Here is a 21,534-nt window from a genome sequence, read left to right on the forward strand (position 1 = left end):
AAATTCCATCTTCCTGTTTCCATCTCTCACCAAACCATGAATGCAACAATAATTTGTTAACATGTAACGTTACCTCTTTATCAACACGTTTGATCATTAATATGGCTGGCATATATGTCAAATTTCTACTTCTCATTAATTTATTTAGTATGCTTTGTGTTTAAGTTGAAGGTCTCTACTCTCGTCCATGCTTGATTATCACATCACTCAATCTCTCTGTGCCACTGTCAACCATTCTTTGTGTACATAAATAGGCTGTTCCCCCTTCTCTTTCTGCGCTCAAACCTAACCAAATCATCTTTTCCTTCTTGTCTTGTCTGCCAGCCAGCTAGCCATTTCTTTTCATCATTTCTAAATATGGCTGTTGATAGTATTTTCAAATATTTACTAATTTTTAATATCATAGCTGAAGTTGTTGCAAATGATGCCGACCTGCTTCAGGATATTTGTGTAGCGGATTCAACTTCAGGTATAGTAACACTTTAATAATAAATTTCTCTAGTTTTTTGAGGGCATGGTTTATTATTATACTTTGATGATCAATTTTCCCGCTACGTTTGTTATAGGAGTTAAGGTGAATGGATTTGCATGCAAAGACAGTGCAAATGTGACGGCAGATGATTTCTTCTTTGGAGGCCTAGCCAACCCTGGAGTGATCAACAATTCAGTCGGGTCAATTGTAACAGGTGCCAATGTTGAAAAAATTCCAGGGCTTAACACTTTAGGAGTGTCACTGTCGCGCATCGACTATGCACCCGGTGGCCTCAACCCACCTCACATCCACCCTCGTGCCACTGAAATGGTATTCGTGCTCGAAGGTCAATTAGATGTAGGATTTATTACTACTGCTAACAAGTTGTTCTCCAAAACTATCAAGAAAGGGGATATCTTTGTCTTCCCAAAAGCTCTAGTTCACTTTCAGAAGAATAATGGTGACACTGCAGCTTCAGTTATTGCAGCATTCAACAGCCAATTGCCTGGTACTCAATCCATTGCAGCCACATTGTTTACGGCTACGCCAGCTGTGCCAGACAATGTTTTGACTAAGGCCTTCCAAGTTGGAACCAAGGAGATTGACAAAATCAAGTCCAAGCTTGCACCCAAGAAAAGCTAAACAAGCCTCCCAGAATAAGCTTTAGATATATCACCTATATATTTTTTGTGGAAACCTTTGTCTCCATCAGATAAAATATATTACATCATGCGGGCTAATTGGGATATGTAATATAAATGAATATTTGCAATAATATTTTCATGTTTATATTTGATCCTTGAATAAACTTTCTGGCACGGTTATCCTTTCAGAATGATAATTTCAACTGAATACATATTTGTGCAAGAACATAACGGAGCTGTAATTCTTACGGACAGTTAGTCGACGGTACCAGCTCGATTTGGCCATAGCCGATAGCATAGAATTGGTCATTGAATGGAGTAATTGTTCTCAGACACAATGAAGAATTTAAAACAAAACTAGGGATAATAGCCTGATTTTTGCGTTTGACATTCTAACCATTATTAAAAGGGTTCTTTTACCTTAGACTTCACATTTTTACACAGAAAATAACAAAATTATATATGAGTAGAAACAGTAGTGGATCTAGGAATTTTTTTTAGGGTGGACCAAAATAAAAATTTATTATACATTACTATTTTTGTCCATTAATATTTTTATTAAGGTGTGTTAAAATATATAAATTATACATATTAATATTAAAAAAAAAAAAAATTGAGCATGTCATGGCCCACAAAAAAGGTGGCTGGATCCGCAGGTTGTTACCTCCTTGAGATTCAAACGACATGGAGATTAAGTTGGTAGAAATAGACTACATGTCGTCTTTACCAGTTGTTCGGAGGATCACTAACTGTGGTTGGGCTTGATTAGCCTAGCCCAAACGAAAGAGTCTTGGGCTGGGCATTACCGTTACTAAAAACGGTGCGTTTATCGTGGTACGGTATTATGTGGATCTTGAACTGAGTTGAAAAAATTAAATGGAGAATTCGAATTCGATGCAGCAGCAGCAGCAGGAGCAAAAGCAGAAGAAGAAGAATTTCCGGAAGAGGAATATCGAAGAAGTAGAAGATGAAGAAGCCAAGAGCAAGGTTTCAGATGACGAAGAAGAAAGGAGGTAGTTGAGTCTTTTTAACTAAAGTATTATTAATTAGGGTTTTCTTTGGTTAACCTAATGATGTTTTTTTATATTTTATTTTTAAATGATCAGGTTGGCATTGGAGGAAGTGAAGTTTCTTCAGAAACAAAGAGAAAGAAAATCAGGAATACCTGCAATAACTAGTGCATTGCAAAGTGGAACGGTTACAGGAAACGGTGGTGGCTTAACTAAAGTTGCCGAAAAGAATGAAGTAGATGGAGAAAAAGATGAGTTGGTTCTTCAAGATACATTCGCTCAAGAAACAGCCGTCATGGTTGAAGATCCCAACATGTAATTACTTTTTTTTTTTTTCTTTTGTTGTCACTCTTATTACTTGCTCTTTCGATTTATTTTATGCACTATGTTAGACATGGCTGATTGATACCGTTCTTGCGTAAAAGTAATGGATTACACGAAATTAATTGCAGTTTGTTAATGATTCTTACTTGTCCTAGACTATCCAAGTTTGTTGGTAAGAAAATTATATGTATGAAACAATCATGAAGACCCTTACTTTCTTAACCATGTTGACTCTGCGAAGGAGATTTTAAACAGTGTTTGTTAATAGATAAATCGTACTGTACTTTTTTTTTTTCCCTTCTTCCTTTTTGGGTTATCATCAGTATTCGCTCACTCTATCGGATCTTGTTGGTGTCTGAATTTATTAGTTTTCTTTCTAGGGAATTGCATGGCTATTGCTGGTTGTTTCTTACTTCTTTGTATGTTTTTTCCTTTATTTAACAGGGTGAATTACATTGAGCAAGAACTTGCAAAGAGAAGGGGCAAAAATGTTGATGTGACAGATCAAGTTGAGAACGATTTAAAACGTGCTGAAGATGAATTATACAAAGTTCCGGAGCATCTTAAAGTGAGTGGTCTGGTTGATGTACACACTCATTTTAGTTCTTCATTTCCTTTTCAATAGATACACCTATCTAAATCATTATGCTTGGATGGTGTTTCGTTGAGTGTAACAGTCTAACAAGAATTGGATTAATGGAAGTTTACATATTTCAAATCCTACCATTTTAGTATCTGATTCAACATAGACTGGGATTTTGTTTTAATTCTAGCTTCTAGTCACATTAGTTTAGATTCAACATATTCTATAGTAGTGTTTGCTTGCTTATTAAACACATTTTCATTTTGAAGTATTTGTTTAGTCATTAGCTTTCAACACAACATATGCTACGATTTTTTCTGAAGTATGGCTCTCGAAACTTTGTGTAATGGAATAGTGTTATCAGTGTCTGAGTGAAACTTTTTGTGGAAGTCCTTTCAAAGTTTAATTTCAAACTTCTTAATTGTTTCCTCTCAGGTGAAGAAACGAAACTCAGAGGAAAGCTCTACTCAGTGGACCACTGGGATAGCTGAGGTTCAGCTCCCCATTGAGTATGCCCCTTTCTTTTCCTTATTCTCTTTTTTGGTAGTAGAATTAATTGCACTTTGATTTAATCTTCTTTTATAACTATATGTGAAAGTTGCCACATCCATCAAGGAGAAAGCATTTAGCTTCTAGGCTTTTTCTTGGCTGGCTTGTTTGCATCACTGCGTTGATGACAGACCTAATGCTTATAATCTTATTAGAAATAAATTTGGGTGCACTGTTGATTGTTCCTGTGGTTGCAGATACAAGTTGAAGAATATTGAGGAAACTGAGGCTGCCAAGAAGCTTCTACAAGAAAAGAGGCTCATGGGCAGGACTAAATCGGAATTTAGCATTCCCTCAAGTTACAGTGCAGATTATTTCCAACGTGGCCGGGATTACGCTGAGAAACTTAGAAGAGGTTGCTGATTGTTATTCTTTGCTTTTAATCTTATAGTTAGATTCATTTATTCAGCTAAGCTCATCTTCTCACCAAAACTGGAGGTCAAGGGCCAAGTTACTTCAGACTTGAGATAAATTTAGTCATTTGATAGGACTGTTTATTGTATGTGCTTTCAATATGATTTTCCATTGACGTTTTTGCATTTCCATTGTTCATTGATTTTTGTGGTGTCTTTTGAGATATTATTTATTCTGAATTTCTTATTGTGTATGAAAAACTTGCAGAACACCCTGAGCTATACAAGGACAGAGGTTCACAGGATGATGGTGCTGGAGCCAGACCAACTGATAATGGCACTGATGCAGCAGGAAGTAGGCAAGCTGCGACAGATGAATTCATGTTAGAGCGCTTCCGCAAACGAGAACGCCACAGGGTGATGCGAAGATAACATGCACTTTATACTTGTAGAATCTCCAGCCGGACATGCGAAGATAACATGCACTTTATACTTGTAGAATCTCCAGCCGGACTAATATGTGAAACAGTATGTGCTGGTTTGTGTCTTATGATACGCTACCCCATGATTACTTGTGGCTCAATGTAGTTCTGTTAGCAACACAAAAGGCTTGTTGCTGCAAAAGCTGTTGCCGCTATTGACTGTTGTGATGTATCGTGTAAATAGATTTTAGAAGCCTGTCTAGCTATAAGGTCATGTAATGTCACTTAAAATTTTCTCAACGGGCTCTGAATCTATTGATTGTTTTTTTTTTTTTTTGGGGGTGAGGGCTATACATGGATGGTAGTAGTAAGTGGTGGAGCGTAGTTATGTTTTTCGATTTAACATTTCCTCTGTTTTGATTGGTTGAAATTGGAACCTTATAGTGTGTTTGATAGACGAAGAGAAACTGAATTCAAATTGGAACCATTGGGCACCAGTGTCACAGTGACTGGAGGAAGGAAATAATGGAAATGTTTTACTCCAGTTAGTCAGATCGGAGAAAGGCAACAATAAATGGTCCGATTCTGATGCTTGGAGAAAGAAATTGAAAGCAAAGAAGTTTAGATGGGCAATTATGCAATATATCATTTGACAATCTTTTGCGCAAATCTTTGCCATTGTAAACTTTCTACAAAAGAAAAAACAAAATTAAACTTGAAGCAGTATAAGATTCAATAAATGGTTACATTGGCATTGAGCTACATATAATCCAATCTCTTCGGTCATTATAAACTTACACGAACTTGGTGGGCTTCATCGAAAACTGCTGAAAGCCCAACCTAAACAACACTCGCATTTTAATATACAGCGGGGTTTAATAACTTTTAAAATGGGGAAATCCACTTAGAACTTAGAAGACTTGAAGAATTTAGTAGATATCCATAAATTTAGAATTGAACATTGCTTTTGAAGGATGGCCAAACTTCCAGTTGGAAGGTACAATGTTAAGAGCCGTGACGGTCTTTCTATTGCGAGTTGGATTTTGAAAGACAAACTCTGGCCATTGAGATAAGCATAAACTCTGCCAATTTGCACCCCAGTTCTTGACATGACTTGCCATTTACTCATTTTGGACCCTTTGACCCAAACATTAGAGATTTCTCCAGCTCCACCTACATTAGCACTAACTCAAAGTAATCCCTTCCACTGATGGTGATCTGATGCCTTCGCTTCTTTTGCATCCACTCTGATTAAACCCCAGAAGAAACCTTGTTATTCAGAGATTCTGTCTGAATAAAAAAAAAAAAAAAAAAAAAAAATTTAGAATGTGTAACTCAACCGACTTTTTGTAAAGAACAGGTACAATTCCAGCTCTATAAATGGCGATGGACTCAAATGCAGGCTGAGCCATGTCAAAATGAGGTCCCGGAGGATTGCACCAACCGCCATTGTCACTTGGGAGGTCATAGTTTGGAGGACAGAAGTTTGTAGCAGTAATAGTGATATATTTGCCTTTGCGGCACCATTGAGGCACCTGGGTGGCGTTGCAAACTATCTGATAGCATCCACCGCATGACTTGCCATCATTGAACAAAGCCGTACTCAACGCCGCAGTATTTGTACCATAACCATCTGTGTATAGATTTCCGTAACCACATGCACCACCTGATATATTGAAACCATAAGGGATAAGTGAATTGTAAGTTTGTAATTGAGTTTGACTAGTTAACTAGTAATCTGTAAGTGAGCTGAGCTCTGTAAAAGGAAAAACATGAAATAGCAACTTACCCATTGTTCTTGAAGCATCACTTCCACCATAGAAAGTTGCAGGGGCTTTCAACCAAGCAGCGGATGCTACATTAAATTTAATGGAAAATAGTATTGAAATGAATATAACACTACAGAATGCGAAGAGCCCTTCCATTCTCTATATCTTATTTTCCTTTTAAATGAAAAGAGCTAATAATAATGGGATGATGAATATGGCGGAGTGGGCGGCACCTATTTATAATAACTGCCATGGGTAAGCGTAGTTGTCTTATGATTTTCTGTAATCAATACATCATTTGCGTTACCAAACTATGATAAGTCGAATAAAACCAATCGTTAATCTTCAAATGATAGATATATCCATTCGCCCATTGTTTAAAAAAGATTCGCAGAATTGATGCATAAAATACGTAAGATAACTGGTCATTCAATTACTCTTAATTATTGAGTCTGGAATTGATTTGATGATAATATTGTTTATAAACATTCCAGGATAACCGATAAATACAATATTTTAAATAATGTAATTAGAATGTAGACAGTTGCATAATATGATCAGTTTTCTTAATATCTTCAATTTGATCCGTGGTACATTATGGTACAGTTGAGCTGCAAATAATAAACTAGAGCCATTAATTGCCATATCAGTAATGAAACTAAACTAACTACAATTATAAAGAAATGGATAGAGAATTCAACAACCAAAATCGAAGTCAGCCCACTTTAGTTGTAGTAACATGCAATAGCAATTCTTATGCAACTACCCTGTCTTGTTTATCAAATATAGAGTAACTGATAAGAAATAAATGATTTATATATAGAAGAATATTATGATAATTTAAGAATGAAGGCTTTGATTATAGTATATTCAAGAGTCGTATGCCATATATTTTGGCATGTCTTGTGGGACTTCCACGTATTTGGCACATGGGTGATGCCAAATAATTAACTATGAACTTCGATTCAAATGGTGTAATAAAATCTCAGTAACATTGATCTTATACCTCTACCAACCACGTTGATTTCCTAGTACGATAACATTATTTGTGTTTTAACTCACCAATTACCAACAAGTAGAAGAAAAAACTTGCAGCTTCTGATCTTATGACCAAGAAGAAAGGAGGTATATAATAATGTATTTGATTCAGATTGGAGAAGTTTAATCATCACAAACAGTAGTGGCTTAACTGAAATAATTGAAAACAATTAAGCAAGGAGATGGAGTTAAAGAAGAATTGGCATTCATGGTTGAAGATCTCAAACCCAAGCATTTACGCATCCTTGAAAAGTCTCAAGGTCACCAACATATTCGATTTTACAATCTCACACAAATATTATATTGTTCTTGTAAAAATTAACCTTACACAACTTGGTGGGCTTCATTGCAAACTGCTAAAAGCCACAACCTACAAGCAACACTCCGCATTTTAATATACAGCTGTGTTCAAAAAACAAAAACAAAAGTACAGAAAAACACAAGGTAAATTCACAAGTCCGCTAAGGAAACTGGACGAATTTCAACAATCCTGGATTTAGAATTGTACGTTGCTTTTAAAGGATTGGCCAAACTGCCAGTTGGAAGGTGCCACGTTAAGAGCTGTGCGGGTCTTTCCATTGCTTAGTTGGATTTTGAAAGACAAGCTCTGGCCATTGAGATAGCTTAAACTCTGCCAATTTGCACCCCAGTTTCTTGACATAGCTTGCCAATCACTCATTTTGGACCCTTTGATCCAAACATTAGATATATCTCCAGCTCCACCTACATTTGATATTAGCACTAGCTCAAAGTAATCCTTTCCATTGATGGTGAATCTAATTCCTCCACTTCTATTGCATCCAACTCTGATTAAACCGGAAGAAACCTTGTTATTCAAAGATAGAAATGAAACTGAAAGATATGAATAAGGCTAGCTACATTTATCTAATTGCAAATAAATTTAACGAGGAAGAGAATGTAAAATTTAACATACTTCCTGTAAAAAATAGGTACGATTCCAGCTTTATAAATGGCAATGGACTCAAATGCAGGCTGAGCCATGTCAAAGTGAGGCCGGGGAGGATTGCACCAACCGCCATTGTCACTTGGGAGATCATAGTTTGGAGGACAGAAGTTTGTAGCAGTAATTGTGATATATGTGCCTTTGCGGCACCATTGAGGCACTTGGGCGGCGTCGCACACTATCTGATAGCATCCACCGCATGACTTGCCATCATTGTACAAAGCCGTACTCAACGCTGCAGTATTTGTACCATAACCATCTGTGTATAGGTTTCCGTAACCACATGCACCACCTGTTGAAGCCATCAGAGATGAGCGAACTGAAATAGTAAATTGTAAGTGAGCTCTATAAAAGGAAAAGCATGAAATAGAAAATTACCCATTGTTCCTGAAGCATCACTTTCACCATAAAAAGTTGCATTGGCTTTCAGCCAAGCAGCGGATGCTACATTAATTTTGATGGAAAATATGACTGAAATTAGAATAGCACAAATGAAAGCGAAGCGCCCTTCCATTCTCTCTATGTTTTTTAATTACCTTGTCCTTGTAAATCAAAGGAGATTAGTAGTTTGATGATGTAGGGCTCACCTATTTATAGTAACACTACGGCCTGGTACGCGTAGCTCTTACTATTGGTCTTATGATAATTAATTAATTAATTAATAATAATGTATTTGCGTTGCAAAAGTATGCAAATTGAATGGTAAGTTGACTGCAACCAAACCATTCCTTAATCTTCAAATGACAGATATATCCCATTTGCCCATTGTTTTAAAAAGATTCGCCTAATCGATGCATAACACAACTGCTCATCCAATTACGCTTAATTATTCCATGTTCGTTACTTTCGCGATTGATATGATAATAAAATATTTAAGAATATATTTATGTGTTCCAAATATAAAATGCCATTTTTGGATATTATAGAAATGAACGAAAATCTTAAATTAGTATCTGGAAATAAATAATTGCGATCAATTTTTGCCAACAAAATATCTCTAATGGCCCTGATTACGTTCTTCATTATCGGTAGTGGAAAATGGGGTGCCGTCGAATAATATTAGAGAATATAAGATAGAGAAGCACAAAGCTTTCACACCACATCTAACTATTAGAGAATATAAGATAGAGAAGCACAAAGCTTTCACACCACATCTAACTATATAATATTTTAATTCAAGTACTTAGAATGTAGACTGTTGGTGGTGTGTTTTCTCCGTAAAATATTAACGTGACATAAGTTTACTTTCCTTCCAGTTATAGGATCCGTGGTACGTTATAGTACAGTTTAACTGCAAATTGCCAACTTTACAATAAACTAATGCTAACTCAACTAATAAGAGGATTCAGCAACTGAAATCCAAAGTCAAAACTTTATAATAATTTTGTAGTCACAATAGCAATTCAAATACAACTACCATGTCTTGTTTATTAAGAAAAGTGAATATTTTATAACGAGTCAGCTTTGACATGAGTAGTATTTTACTTTTTTTAAAGAGTATTCTGCCATATATTTTGGCATGTCTTGTGGGACTTCCATGTAATCGCCACATGGGTGATGCTATCTCTCATGAACTCCCACCCAATCAATTATTTTCACATGGGATCACATTGTTGAATTCAATTGCAATTGCACTATTGTTGAATATTTTTTTTAGAAAAAAATAAAATTAATTTGCTTTCTTATTGGCCTGCCGCAAAATTACCAACTTTCGTCAATCTCCGTAACAGTGATCTTATACCTTCCACCGGCATTGGTAAATAAAACTTAAAATCTTTGATCAACCAGATGTTTGGCATTTGCACGCCATATAAAAGCCCTCCCATGAGAAAAACTAGAGAGTGATAAAATACCAAAATAATTATCTAAAATGTTTATTTGCCCTCTTCTATGATACATGAATGCTGGAGTTGTTATTTCGTATCTAGTACAAAAAGCAAATGCAGGTAGGTAGAAGAGACATATATTCATTGACAACTGACAAGATAAAATTGATCAAGATCCAGAATCTAATTTGCATCACAAGTACCTACACTTCGGTAAATATATTATAAGAGTAACCTAAAGTTCACAGCAAAAATTTTCAACAACAGCAGCAAGACATCTTGTGTATAATGTGGGAAACAATCAATTCATTGTATTATTACACTTGAACAAAATCAAATGTTTCTATCTATTGTTAATGACAAAACATGGGCAAAGAAAGACAGCATGAATCAGCCAGTTCAGTTACCTGTTGCAGAATCTGCTGCCAGAAACCATATGCCAAGCAGAAGCCAAGTGCCCAACTATAAACCTACTCCTTCCAGTTTGATATTTGGTTAAGCTATTCAGTTAGAAGTATACACAATTTGGTTATAAATTGAGCAGTTTATGCGGAGCTAAAGAGACATGGAGTTGCAACTTCTGCGGTTTCACCATCAGCAAACAAACAAATCTGACTCTTGATGTAACCATGATATCAGATTCTTGGAAATTCTTGATTTTTACAGGAAAAAGAAAGCCACATGACAATCATTCAGTGCACGAGATACACCTGCAGGAATTTTCAGGTTAGATAAAGCAGAGGTAGACATAGGGTATTGTAGGAAAGGTTCTTGCATTGTGGCTCAGTATGCCAACAAAACCACACATACTTTGGAGTTATGGTTGCTGGGCGCAAATTGGCCTTAAAGTAAGTAGAAAACCCAGAATTAGAAACATCTGCTTAGACTATATCTCTCATGTAATTGTTGCAAAAAGTACCATCAAAACCTATATCTACTTGTCTGCTTTTATATCACAGCTAAACCAGCAGTCATTTACATTCTGCTAACAAAACTAATTCGAGTAATTTCATTCTTTATCTCTGGGTCAATTAAGTCGCTCATGAGTTCTTTCCAGTCAGTTATGTATCAATTCAATCTTCCTTTTTGCGCTTGAAACATCCAACATTGTAAAAGCAGGCCCTGTTCCCATTTGATAACAAGGGAATGTTAGTCATTTGGTTCTTGATGCACAATCTAGGATAACATGCATATTAGTATCTAGCTGTCAGTTTCTCATAATTTTAAATTGCAGCAATCTTGAAATGATACGTTAGGATTGATGTTACAAGTATATGGTTAAAACAAATGCTACTGGAAAATATTAAGATTCTCAAGGCTAGCATCAACTTGGCTTGTTTAGCGAGAGATTGAATAATTTTATAAGCCAGGCAAGTCAAACTGAGGCGCAAGTTTAGAGCTCAATTACAAAATGAGCTGAGCTCAACTCAGAAAGGCTTTCGAACACTAAATTTACATTCCTAATTATAAGTCCTTCAAACCAGCCAACCTTAGAAATACTACCATAATTTCACTCAAGAGTCGACTTAGAAAAACTGACATCATTTAGAGGTTTACCTTCAAGAATCAGTGTGAGGATTCTGAAGTAGAAAACGAGCATTATGTAGGATAGCACTTGCCTCCTCATTTGAGGCATCAAGCAACCGCAATTCTTTGATCTCCTCTTGCCATTTCTCCATTTGTTCCTTGTGTATCCTGCAAATATGAGTTAGTTATGTAAATGACCTCAGCTATAAAGGTAGAAAAATCCGGTAAAGTTTATTACTAACATAATCATCTTCTCTTCAAAATCATTACTGAGTTCCTTGAACATTGTCTTCCCTGATTCTAGTACCTCAGATACCTACATAAAATTGTGAAAACTTATAAGGACTTGCTGAGAAAGAAAAAATTGTAAAGGGATAATAATATTCACGGAGAAACCATTGCCAGATATGAACTATGTCAACTAGTCCATTGGTGTTGGAAATATTCAGTTCATACTGATTGCACACATATGGTTCACATAGCAAACTGCAAATGACTCATCAGACCGAATGATCTGCTGAGCACAAATCAAAAACAATTTGAGGCAAATTATTTAACAAAGCTATACCATCTCGGTGAAGCGATCAATCTTTTCAAGAATGTTACTGATATTGAGTTCCATCTCTTCAGATCCCACAACGTTTGTCTCAGTTTCTTCTTTCTCTACAGTCTCCAAACCTAATTCACCTCCTGCCTCCACTTCCTTCTCTTCCATCTAAAATGCCAGATATTAAGACATTGTCATTGCATAAATCACAAGAAAAGTATTTCTAAAATTGTTAATCTTTTGAAGATTTAATGAAGAACGAAATCAGACGTACGGTTGATTTCATGCGTTTCCTCTTAACTTCCGTCTCCATTTTTATAACGGTTATTGAAGACTGCCATGGATAACATCAGTACGTACAGTTGTAATAAACATATGAAGGCCAAACGTTATCTTTTTCAATAAGGAATCGATTTGAATTACTCTTTCTCTGATTAGAACCTAGTGCTATATTATTGAAAATGTTAATTGCCAATATATAAATTAATTTGAATAATTCTTAATTAGTACCATCCAATTACCAATAACTTTCTAAAAGAACAAATTAATACGTTTTTAATCTCCAGATACCCAAAACTATTGTAAAATAATTCCAAAATATATAGAGAAACATGGTTCATCAAATTAAGTAAATTTTGAGTCAATCATTTGTCGACCACGACAACTGATGTTGAAATTTATATGGGAGATCGAAATGCAACAGCGTCATTGTTTGAAGCAATCCATAGATTCTACAACTTAAAAATTCGATGACTAGTAAAACACCATATAATCAAGTTCAATTGAAATTATAATTGAAGAGAGCATAAACGATTTAATCTAGAAAAGAGAATCACCAATATTGGCCAAATGAGGCCTTGAAATTCTTACTAAAGTTGAATCACCTTTCAGATCTGCGATTAACTTTTTTCGTCTCTGGTTGCGAGAAAGACTTGTGTAGATCGTGCCTGAAGTTTTAATTTGAAATTTTCGAATTCTGGAATGCGCGCGAATTTTATTGGATTCTTGGCGCTCTGGTTAGCTTCGTACATGCATATCACTATATTGTAAATTGTAATGGCTATGGTCAGATTGGGCTAGAGATGGTCGTAATCCCTCTTTGTTCAATTAACGGGTAATTTTTCGGCCCACTTTATTTGTAGTACTGAAGTTTGCGTCTTCATTTATATGGTTTAACTTTTTAATGCTGTATAAATCATTTATTAAGCTGTTTTAATTTAATTTTTTTATTTAATTGAATGAATAATATTATATATACAAATTCATGTATATAAACTGGAGTGTTTTAATGTGATAGGGTAATTTTAATTTGAGATAAACTTAACAATTAAAATAAATGATATGTTAAATATGTTTGATTTAATCTTTAGAAAAATAATTTATACAAACTAATTTGTATATGTAACAATATTCTAATTGTTTTTAGTTTTTACATTCCATCCGTGTAGATATAAGATAAAAAGTAAATTTTGATAATATCAATTTTAAGAATTCTTTAAATAATGGATGAAACATTTGAATTTATCTATCATCCTTATTTAGTTATTTATTAGCTCAAATTTTTATCCATTCTTTATTCATTTTGGTTCACATTTAAAATTATGACAAAAAAAATTGCCCATCTAATATTATTCATGTTTTATATCGTTGATGCTTGTTTTTTATACCAATGACTTCATACGTGTAAAGTACTAAGAAGTTACACGTGAACAGATTATAGAAAGTGGGTGAAGTACTATTATGTCAATTGCATTTAAGTACGTAAAATAAATAATAAGAGAGTTTTTATAATGGTTCGGGTGCTTATAAGCGACTCTTACATCCATTGTGATTTGTATTTATAAGTGCTCTTTTCCTGATCGTTATACAAGTTTACNTAAGTCGCAAGGTGATTTTAAGCGTAGGCCCAATCGAGATTGGGTTGAGGCCTTAGGTCGTGACATGTTTATTTCGTTATTGGGCCTCGTCAAGCCCAAGACGATTTTTGGCCCTAACAAGAGTCTATTTGCTACAGACGGGCATCCTCATTTAACGGATGCACGTCCATAAGTAAAATAGATTAATTTTTTTTTATAAAAATTTAGGACGACCGTTCATAGGTTATGGACGACTGTCCCTAAATATTGGACAAGCGTTTATATTTTAATGGACGCCCGTCCATTAACAATTCTTTTTAAAAAAATTAAAAAACATTTACGGACGGCCGTCTATTCGTTTTGGACGGGCGCTCGCAAATAAAGGACGCCCGTCCTTAACCAAAATATGAAAATTAAAAAAAAAAAAAACATTGGGGACACCCATCCACGAATTGTGGACGGCTGTCCCTTAATTTTGGACGGGCGTCCGTAGGAAATGGACGCCCGTCCATTATTTTGGTTTTTAAAAACTAAAGAAAAAATTTGGACGACCGTCCATAAATTGTGGATGGCCGTCCTTTAACTATGGACGGGCGTTCGTAATTAATGGATGCCCATCCATTATTTTGTTGTTTCAAATATAAAATAAAAACTATGGACGGGCGTCCGGAAGTAATGGACACCTGTCCATTCTTTTGCTTTTAAAAAATAAAATTAAAACAATGGACGACCGTCCATAAATGGTGGACGACCGTCCCTTAAGTGTGGACTGACATCCATAAGTAATGGATGCCCGTCCATTATTTATGGATGGTCGTCCGTAAGGGTTGGACAGCTGTCCCTTATGTAAAGGACGACCGTCCAACCCTTATGAACGCCCGTCCACACTTTAATGTAATGTTTTTTAAATAAATTTTTTTTTTATTTGCGAAATAACACTAGCTTCTCCAATACGCTTCTCCACAAACCAGTGCCAAAATTCTTCGCCGCCTTCTGCTTCATCGTTACCGTCTGCTCTTGGCGTCTGCATTTCTCAGCCATTTCTTCTTGAACATCCATTTTTTCCTCATTTTCCAGCTACCGTGACAAGAACGAAAGTATAAACTTTTCATCAAACATTTTTTTATAGTGGAAAGGGAGATAAGAAGATCAAAATTTGTCCATATTAGAAAGATTTGTTGAGGTTGTTTACCGATTTTTATTTAACTTATGTATTTATTTAGTTTTGTATTATATTTTGGATTGAATATATGTTACAATAGAAAAAACTGATAGAGAATATTTGTTGGTGATTGTTATGAATCAGATTCGTGAACACGAACAATAGTATTGATTTTGCATTAAATTACAGAATATGGAAGAGTCCAGTTTGCCTCATTTCAATGATATTGAGGTAAATTATGCTCGAAACCTTAACTTTTTCGTTAACATGATTTTAAATTTATTGTATCGTATTGTTTCTTTTGATGTGTTGTATCAGTACATTCTAATTTTGTCTATTATAAAACTATTAAATGATCAGGAAAATGAACGTGATGAATTAGAAGGTATGGGATGTGCAGATGAAGAAGTAGAGCCTCATATTGAAATGGTGTTTGATTCTGTTGATAGTCTGGTGAAGTATTAAAAATGGTATGGTAACAAAATGGGATTTGAAACAATGATACGTACGTCAAAGAAAGGTGAAGATGGAGATATGAGATATGTGACAGTGGCATGTTCTTGTTCTGAGAAGGAGAGATGAGATATGTGACAGTGGCATGTTCTTGTTCTGGGAATGAGAGATGTAAGTCCAGAAATACCTTGAAAAAACAACCTGTTGCCAAAACAGATTGTAAGAGTCGGATTAGTGTAGCTTTGAATGGTGAATGCAAATGAGAAATTAAATCAGTTGTACTTGAACATACACCATGATCTTACAAGTCCGACAAAAAGAAGATATTTAACCGAACATAAACAACTTATGTGAAAAGGCGACTTGAAGTTAATGATTGGGTGGGATTAGACCGTGTAAAAATTTTCAATCATGTTCAGTTGGAGCAGGATGTGTAGAGAATTTGACGTTTCTACAAAAAGATTGTAGGAACTACATTGAAAAAGTGTGGAAAGTTACGACTTGGAGTTGAGATGCTTCGGCAGTAGAGTATTTTAGGAAATGCAAAAGGAGAATTCAAATTTTTGGTACATGATTGATGTAGATGAAGAGAGTCGATTATAAATGTGCTATGGGTTGATGCTAGATGTAGGGTTGCATATAAAGAATTCGGTGATGTTATCACCTTCGACACAACGTATCTGACGAACAAGTATGACATGTCATTTGCTGCTTTGTGGGGGGTTGATCATCATGGACATTCGACGTTGTTAGGTTGGGGTTAATTCTCATGAGGACACTAAACTTTGTATGGCTATTTCGTTCCTGGCTTGAATGCATGGATGTTGCTCCTAATGGAATAATCATTGATCAGATAAGGCCATGCAAATGTAATGAGATTGTTTTCCCCGGTACAAGACATAGGTGGTGTTTGTGGCATATAACGAAGAAACTGCCTGAAAAGTAAGAGAGTATAAGGAATATGAAACTATAAAGTTCAGTTGCAAAATGTTGTGTATGATTCCTTTACGCGTGAAGAGTTCGAAGAGCGGTGGAACCAATTGTTGATGTGCACAACCTTCACGAGATGCATGGTTTGTGGATTGTACAAAGAAAGAGTAGATAGGTGCCTACATTTCTTAAAGATACTTTCTGGGCAGGTATGTCTACTACCCAACGTAGTGAAAGTATGCATGCATTTTTTGTGGGTATGGAAATTCCAAAACCACTTTGAAACATTTGGGAACACTATGATAATGCATGCGAGCTAAAGGGAAAAAGAAAGGGAGGCTGATTTTAGATCTTTCAAATCTTGGATACCATGCATAAATAATTACCCCATCGAGAAACAATTTCAAAGTGCATACACAGCTGCAAAGTTTAAGAGTTTCGAAGAGATTGGGGGAAGATTATTGTGAGTTATCTTTTCTGAACAAATGTGATTCATACAAGGAGTATCAGTTTTGGAAGATGTTTGGTTTGGAGAATAGTCGCCGTGTTCTGTATGCGGTTATACTTTGAAGAAAGTTCGTGTGATATTCGTTGTACTTGCCATTTGTTTGAGTTCAGGGGGATTTTATGTAGACATGCCCTATGATGTGATTCATAAAAGGGTTTCACACGTTCTGGAAAAGTACATTTTACGGCGTTGGAGGAAAAATGTAAATAGATGTCAACGAAAATTAAGGTCAGTTATAATAGGTGGAGCACCAACATTGAAGGACAACGTTTTGATAAGTTGTCTATTAATGCTGACAGTAGCGGATATCACATCAAACAATGAGGAAGATTATAATATGAGACGAAGTTATGATTGAGATGAGGAAAAAGTTTGAGCAAAAGGAAAGTGAGGGAGGGCTTGGTACAAAAGTGAACTCTCTTCCACAACCGTGTTGACTAGTCAAGATGAGGACGTCCTCCGAAAGAGGAGACAGTCTAATTATTAGTCCACAGACAGCTCGTAGCAAAGGTCGTCCTCCATGTAGAAGAAAGCAATCGAAGATTGAAGAAATTGTCGTAGGGTTAAAAGAAAAAAAAATTAAAAACAAAGAATTGGTATGATTAACATTATTTGAGTTTTTTTTTGAAACGTTATTTACTTTTTGAAGTTTAGAATAAATCGACTTGATCATTACTTGTGTTATGATACTTTTAGGAAAAGGATCATCGGTACAGTGACAACAGGAACAATTTCTTTCATGTACTTCCGTGGCTGATGCGCAAGTGTTGTCGAACGATGTTGTTACTACCCAGTATGGTGATGTATCTTGTATAATTGTAATTGCCTTAAGTTCATAACGTGTGCTAATTGTGGTTGTTAAATAATGACAGTGTCACTGGTCTAGTTCCAAATCTCGCAGGACAAAGTAATTTCTATATTGGACAGGATTGTAAATGATAACATATCCGTTGGAGATGTTTGATATTTTGCAGGTTGAAGCATATAGAATTGTTTTGGTAGAAATTTCTCAGCTTGGTTAATTTCTACCGAATGCCAGTTGAGTTGTATATGCGTATCAGTTGTTTTATTTTTAGTATTTTCGTCATTGGTTGTGTAGGGTAGTGAATTCATGATAATGACGTTAATGTAACTTATTATAAATGTTTTCAGTATATATTATCGTCACATTGCAGACTTCGGTTGTACATGGCATTTTGGATATGCATTTCATTTGAGATTTGAATTTTTATGTCTTTCGGTATGTCTAGTATTACATATACATATACATTGAAAAGAGTTGTTGGCATTTGTATAAACAAAAGACAAATCTATTTATAAACAAAAGACAAATTTATTTATAAACAAAATACAATCTTTATTAACAACATCCGCTCAAATCAATATATTTATAAACAAAAGGCAAAAATTCTTCATCATGGTGTAGGGGGTGGAGGTTGATTGGAGGATGAGGAGGTTGTTGAGAAGTTCTTCATCATGCTGAAAATCTCTGTCATGCGTTCCCCAATGATGTCAACTTTTTCTTCAATTCTTGATGCAAACGTGTTGAAATCACTTTGCAATTGATTATGTTGTTTTTGCATTTGCCTCTTAATATGTGAAAAATGCTCCTCTTGAAACTTTTCCATCCGCTCAAATCTGCTTTCTATTTCCTGTAAAGTATGAGAAGACATATCTTCTACATTTTCAGATGATCCAGGTTCAGTACTCGTTCTTCTTCTTTTGCGCACATAAACTTGTCATTCATTAACCCCTTCTGAAATACTGACACCTTCCTGAACCGTTGCATCTCCCTCTATTTCATCCCTAACACTAACATTGTCCTGCCATATTCTTTTTAATCAAACCCATTTTATTCAATGTCACACCCCACAACACATTATTTGTAGAAAACGTAATCTTATTTGTTGCTTCATCAGGGGTGATCTCAATATTCAACTTTTCACATATTAACGTAACAAGCATCCCCCAATATATTTCTCATTTTTCTGCTTGAATCTCTCCCAACTTCTTAATCAATAACTTCACTGAATTAACTTGCCTCCCTGCTACTGCAGCTTCCATGAACATTAAATCCTTAATCGTCACATTTCCATTTGTCTCTTTCCTACTATTAAATGTGAAAGTCAGGTATCCGTGAAATACTCTCATAGCAGGATTCTTTAACTTTGTAGATTTACACCTATGTGGATGGTAAGTCCCTATCCCAGAAACATCAATCCAAGCTTGTTTGGAATCCCAGGTCCTAGATACGTTTTCCAAACCTTCACAATCAAATCCTATCCAGGTTGCTAAATCTTGTGGTGCACTACAAAGTTCTGATTCTTTAATCTAAAGAACATTGTATACGCCTGAAACTCATCATTACCTGTCTCTGCAACTTCCAAATTACCAAAAAACTCATATATCAAATGCTTATATCCATCATATCTCATACTGACCAAACGGTCCCATTTCAAATTATTAATCCAACCATTGATTTCATCACCTAAACCTAAACTTGTTAGAAGTCCTAAATCCAAACTTCTTCCAAGGCAAATATCTCTTTTCGACACGTCCTCGTATTGTTTTTTATGTTGCAAGTCTCGAAATTGAATTGCAGATGAGGATGTGCCTTCCTGAGGAATGGTTGTATTTTTTGCCCTCACCATTTTCTGCTTTCTTCTAAAACCTGTATACATAAAAAAGTCGTCATCATAATCTGCCAAACCAGAAAAAACATACAAATATCGGCTTGTTCGGAGATTTTTCATAAACATATAAAGTCTCATTCGTTTTTCAGACAAATCAAAGACACACAAACACAAATCGTATAATGAACCGACCAAAAAAAGATAACCATTTTTCTAAGAAAGTTGAAGCTACGACCTTACTATGGCTATTGGTTCTCTGGCTTTTTGTGAGGTGTGAGAAGGTGACTAAACCCTACTATTTTATTGGATCCAAGATATTACATTATCTATACTAAAAATCAACATGTCTGGTGGCTTGTAAATTAATGTATAGTTGATGTGTATATATTAGCATAGACTCTAAATAGCAGCACAAAACAGCTAGATGCTTGGATTTTTCAGGTTCAGAATCCAGATGTAAGACAGAAAGAGTCTCAAGGATTTAAAATGATCCCATTCTTAGATGGATGACCATAGAGATCCTGCTTTGACACACTTATTTCTGATGAACAATATTCAATATATGGTCAGATCTGTCCGCAGGTTTGTCATGTTCATTTTTCTCTACTTTTATTAAGCTTTAAAATGTTTGTCTTGCATGAGTACTGTAGCTTAATGTGTGAACATTCTATTTTAAGGTCTGAAGCCAAGGATCTGTTGGGTGATGATTGGGTGCAAAGACACAGGAGGATTGTGCAGCAGCATGCAAATCAATACAAAAGAAATGCTTGGCAAAAGGTAATTTATTGACCCAATTGAATGACACCTCCTGTAGAGAATCCTAGAAAATCTTATTTTGTTACTTTGGGTAGTTGAATGGGTTAGTTTCGTGCTGTCTTACGAGATTCTTTCTTGAGTTGCATGATCAATTTTATATGAAAGGACTTGCACTCTGCATTTACTTGTGCAAACATGCATTAAGTGGAAGTTTTGGTGTGATAATCAGAAGAGGATATGCATTAAAATTAATTTTTTTTGTTGGAAAGTCTTGAGCAAATATTATTGGTGGTCAAGGATATTATTAGCAGAATTTATAGATGTAAGTTTTTATTTGTGATTCATTTTGTTAACCCAGCTAGATGGTAACTAAAAACCAGGAAAAGATTGGTACACTTGAGGAAAAGAAAATCTGAACAATATTCACTCAACAGATCCTTGGCTTCAGACAGAAAGACTGTCTGAGGTTTGTTATCTTAAACATTATAACTTCATTAATGAAAATTTCTGAAACTCCATTATTTTCTTTCAATGAAAATGCAGTTTTTCTTTCAAGGAGACAACACCTTCATTAACTACAACACATTTTCTATTGTAATGAAGGGTTTAAATGATTCTAGAAGGTAACTGAGAAACAAACTTCCCAAGAAAATTATGTCAGCATACAAACAATATTAACGAATCCAAAAACGGAGACAAATGAATATGTCTAAGCCTAGTTTCAGAAATTGAAGAATTAAATCAAATTCACAAGTGATCCATTCTACCACATACAGTTTGTTTCTTCCTCCATTCATTGGTTTGTTTACAAAGACAACCTATGGGATCTCCATCTAATGCTGCATGATTCCTAAAATATGCCTAAAATCAATTTTCCTTTAATTGTAATTCTTAAATTCACAGCATTTAAAATAAACTACATTTCTCTTTATCAATGGTAGAACACTTCTATTTATCAATCACACCAACCAGTCCCACCAAATTGACTGGATTTCTCTTCATCAACTCAACTCCATTCAAAAAAAAAAAAAAATTGAAAAAGAAAGTGTCTAATTACCGATGGCAGATGAGGAAGACGAAGAACAAGCGCAGAACAAGAATCCAGAAGAACAAGAGTGCGAAGACAAAGAATACGCAATAACGCAGATGGAAGACGAAGAAGATGATAATGGCTGTGAGTTTTAGTTTTAGAAACTTCCCCAAAATGT

General features: G+C 35.2%; 4 protein-coding genes and 1 pseudogene across 4 annotated transcripts; 2 read left to right on the forward strand and 3 right to left on the reverse strand.

Annotated features, from left to right (window-relative positions):
* The first annotated feature begins 218 nt into the window (after nucleotides 1-218).
* Nucleotides 219-1,304, forward strand: LOC116128775 (germin-like protein subfamily 2 member 4). Its single transcript, XM_031414527.1, has 2 exons — nucleotides 219-469; nucleotides 567-1,304. The coding sequence occupies exons 1-2, from the start codon at nucleotides 358-360 to the stop codon at nucleotides 1,112-1,114; spliced, it is 660 nt and encodes a 219-aa protein (XP_031270387.1). The 5' UTR covers nucleotides 219-357; the 3' UTR covers nucleotides 1,115-1,304.
* Nucleotides 1,305-1,977: 673 nt separating this feature from the next.
* On the forward strand, nucleotides 1,978-4,694 carry LOC116128839 (protein COP1 SUPPRESSOR 2). The gene is made up of 6 exons (XM_031414605.1): nucleotides 1,978-2,129; nucleotides 2,223-2,441; nucleotides 2,895-3,018; nucleotides 3,469-3,542; nucleotides 3,780-3,937; nucleotides 4,204-4,694. Exons 1-6 carry the CDS (start codon nucleotides 1,993-1,995, stop codon nucleotides 4,365-4,367), a joined length of 876 nt encoding a protein of 291 aa, XP_031270465.1. The 5' UTR covers nucleotides 1,978-1,992; the 3' UTR covers nucleotides 4,368-4,694.
* Nucleotides 4,695-5,305: 611 nt separating this feature from the next.
* Nucleotides 5,306-6,282, reverse strand: LOC116128794 (annotated as a pseudogene).
* Nucleotides 6,283-7,376: 1,094 nt separating this feature from the next.
* Nucleotides 7,377-8,672, reverse strand: LOC116128792 (putative expansin-A17). Its single transcript, XM_031414548.1, has 3 exons — nucleotides 8,507-8,672; nucleotides 8,099-8,420; nucleotides 7,377-7,970 (listed from the first exon to the last, which is right to left on the reverse strand). The coding sequence occupies exons 1-3, from the start codon at nucleotides 8,640-8,642 to the stop codon at nucleotides 7,661-7,663; spliced, it is 768 nt and encodes a 255-aa protein (XP_031270408.1). The 5' UTR covers nucleotides 8,643-8,672; the 3' UTR covers nucleotides 7,377-7,660.
* Nucleotides 8,673-11,513: 2,841 nt separating this feature from the next.
* LOC116128757 lies at nucleotides 11,514-12,341 on the reverse strand. Its single transcript, XM_031414504.1, has 4 exons — nucleotides 12,303-12,341; nucleotides 12,050-12,196; nucleotides 11,724-11,797; nucleotides 11,514-11,649 (listed from the first exon to the last, which is right to left on the reverse strand). The coding sequence occupies exons 1-4, from the start codon at nucleotides 12,339-12,341 to the stop codon at nucleotides 11,514-11,516; spliced, it is 396 nt and encodes a 131-aa protein (XP_031270364.1).
* Between the last annotated feature and the right edge of the window lie 9,193 nt (nucleotides 12,342-21,534).

This window comes from Pistacia vera, unplaced genomic scaffold (assembly GCF_008641045.1).
Source record: "Pistacia vera cultivar Batoury unplaced genomic scaffold, PisVer_v2 Contig204, whole genome shotgun sequence".
In the NCBI taxonomy this organism is placed as follows: Eukaryota; Viridiplantae; Streptophyta; class Magnoliopsida; order Sapindales; family Anacardiaceae; genus Pistacia; species Pistacia vera.

Bases quoted from the DNA above. Each gene is read 5' to 3' on its own strand.
- LOC116128839 (XM_031414605.1), top strand. From the start codon at position 1,993: ATGGAGAATTCGAATTCGATGCAGCAGCAGCAGCAGGAGCAAAAGCAG. The intron at 3,543-3,779 runs GTATGCCCCTTT...CTGTGGTTGCAG, and splicing joins GAGGTTCAGCTCCCCATTGA to ATACAAGTTGAAGAATATTG. The intron at 3,938-4,203 runs GTTGCTGATTGT...AAAAACTTGCAG, and splicing joins CGCTGAGAAACTTAGAAGAG to AACACCCTGAGCTATACAAG.
- LOC116128792 (XM_031414548.1), bottom strand. From the start codon at position 8,642: ATGGAAGGGCGCTTCGCTTTCATTTGTGCTATTCTAATTTCAGTCATA. The intron at 8,421-8,506 runs GTAATTTTCTAT...TGGCTTCAACAG, and splicing joins TGATGCTTCAGGAACAATGG to GTGGTGCATGTGGTTACGGA. The intron at 7,971-8,098 runs GTATGTTAAATT...CGGTTTAATCAG, and splicing joins GTACCTATTTTTTACAGGAA to AGTTGGATGCAATAGAAGTG.
- LOC116128757 (XM_031414504.1), bottom strand. From the start codon at position 12,341: ATGGAGACGGAAGTTAAGAGGAAACGCATGAAATCAACC. The intron at 11,798-12,049 runs GTATAGCTTTGT...AATTTTATGTAG, and splicing joins TTGATCGCTTCACCGAGATG to GTATCTGAGGTACTAGAATC. The intron at 11,650-11,723 runs GTTAGTAATAAA...TCATATTTGCAG, and splicing joins TTTGAAGAGAAGATGATTAT to GATACACAAGGAACAAATGG.
- LOC116128775 (XM_031414527.1), top strand. From the start codon at position 358: ATGGCTGTTGATAGTATTTTCAAATATTTACTAATTTTTAATATCATA. The intron at 470-566 runs GTATAGTAACAC...CGTTTGTTATAG, and splicing joins TGTAGCGGATTCAACTTCAG to GAGTTAAGGTGAATGGATTT.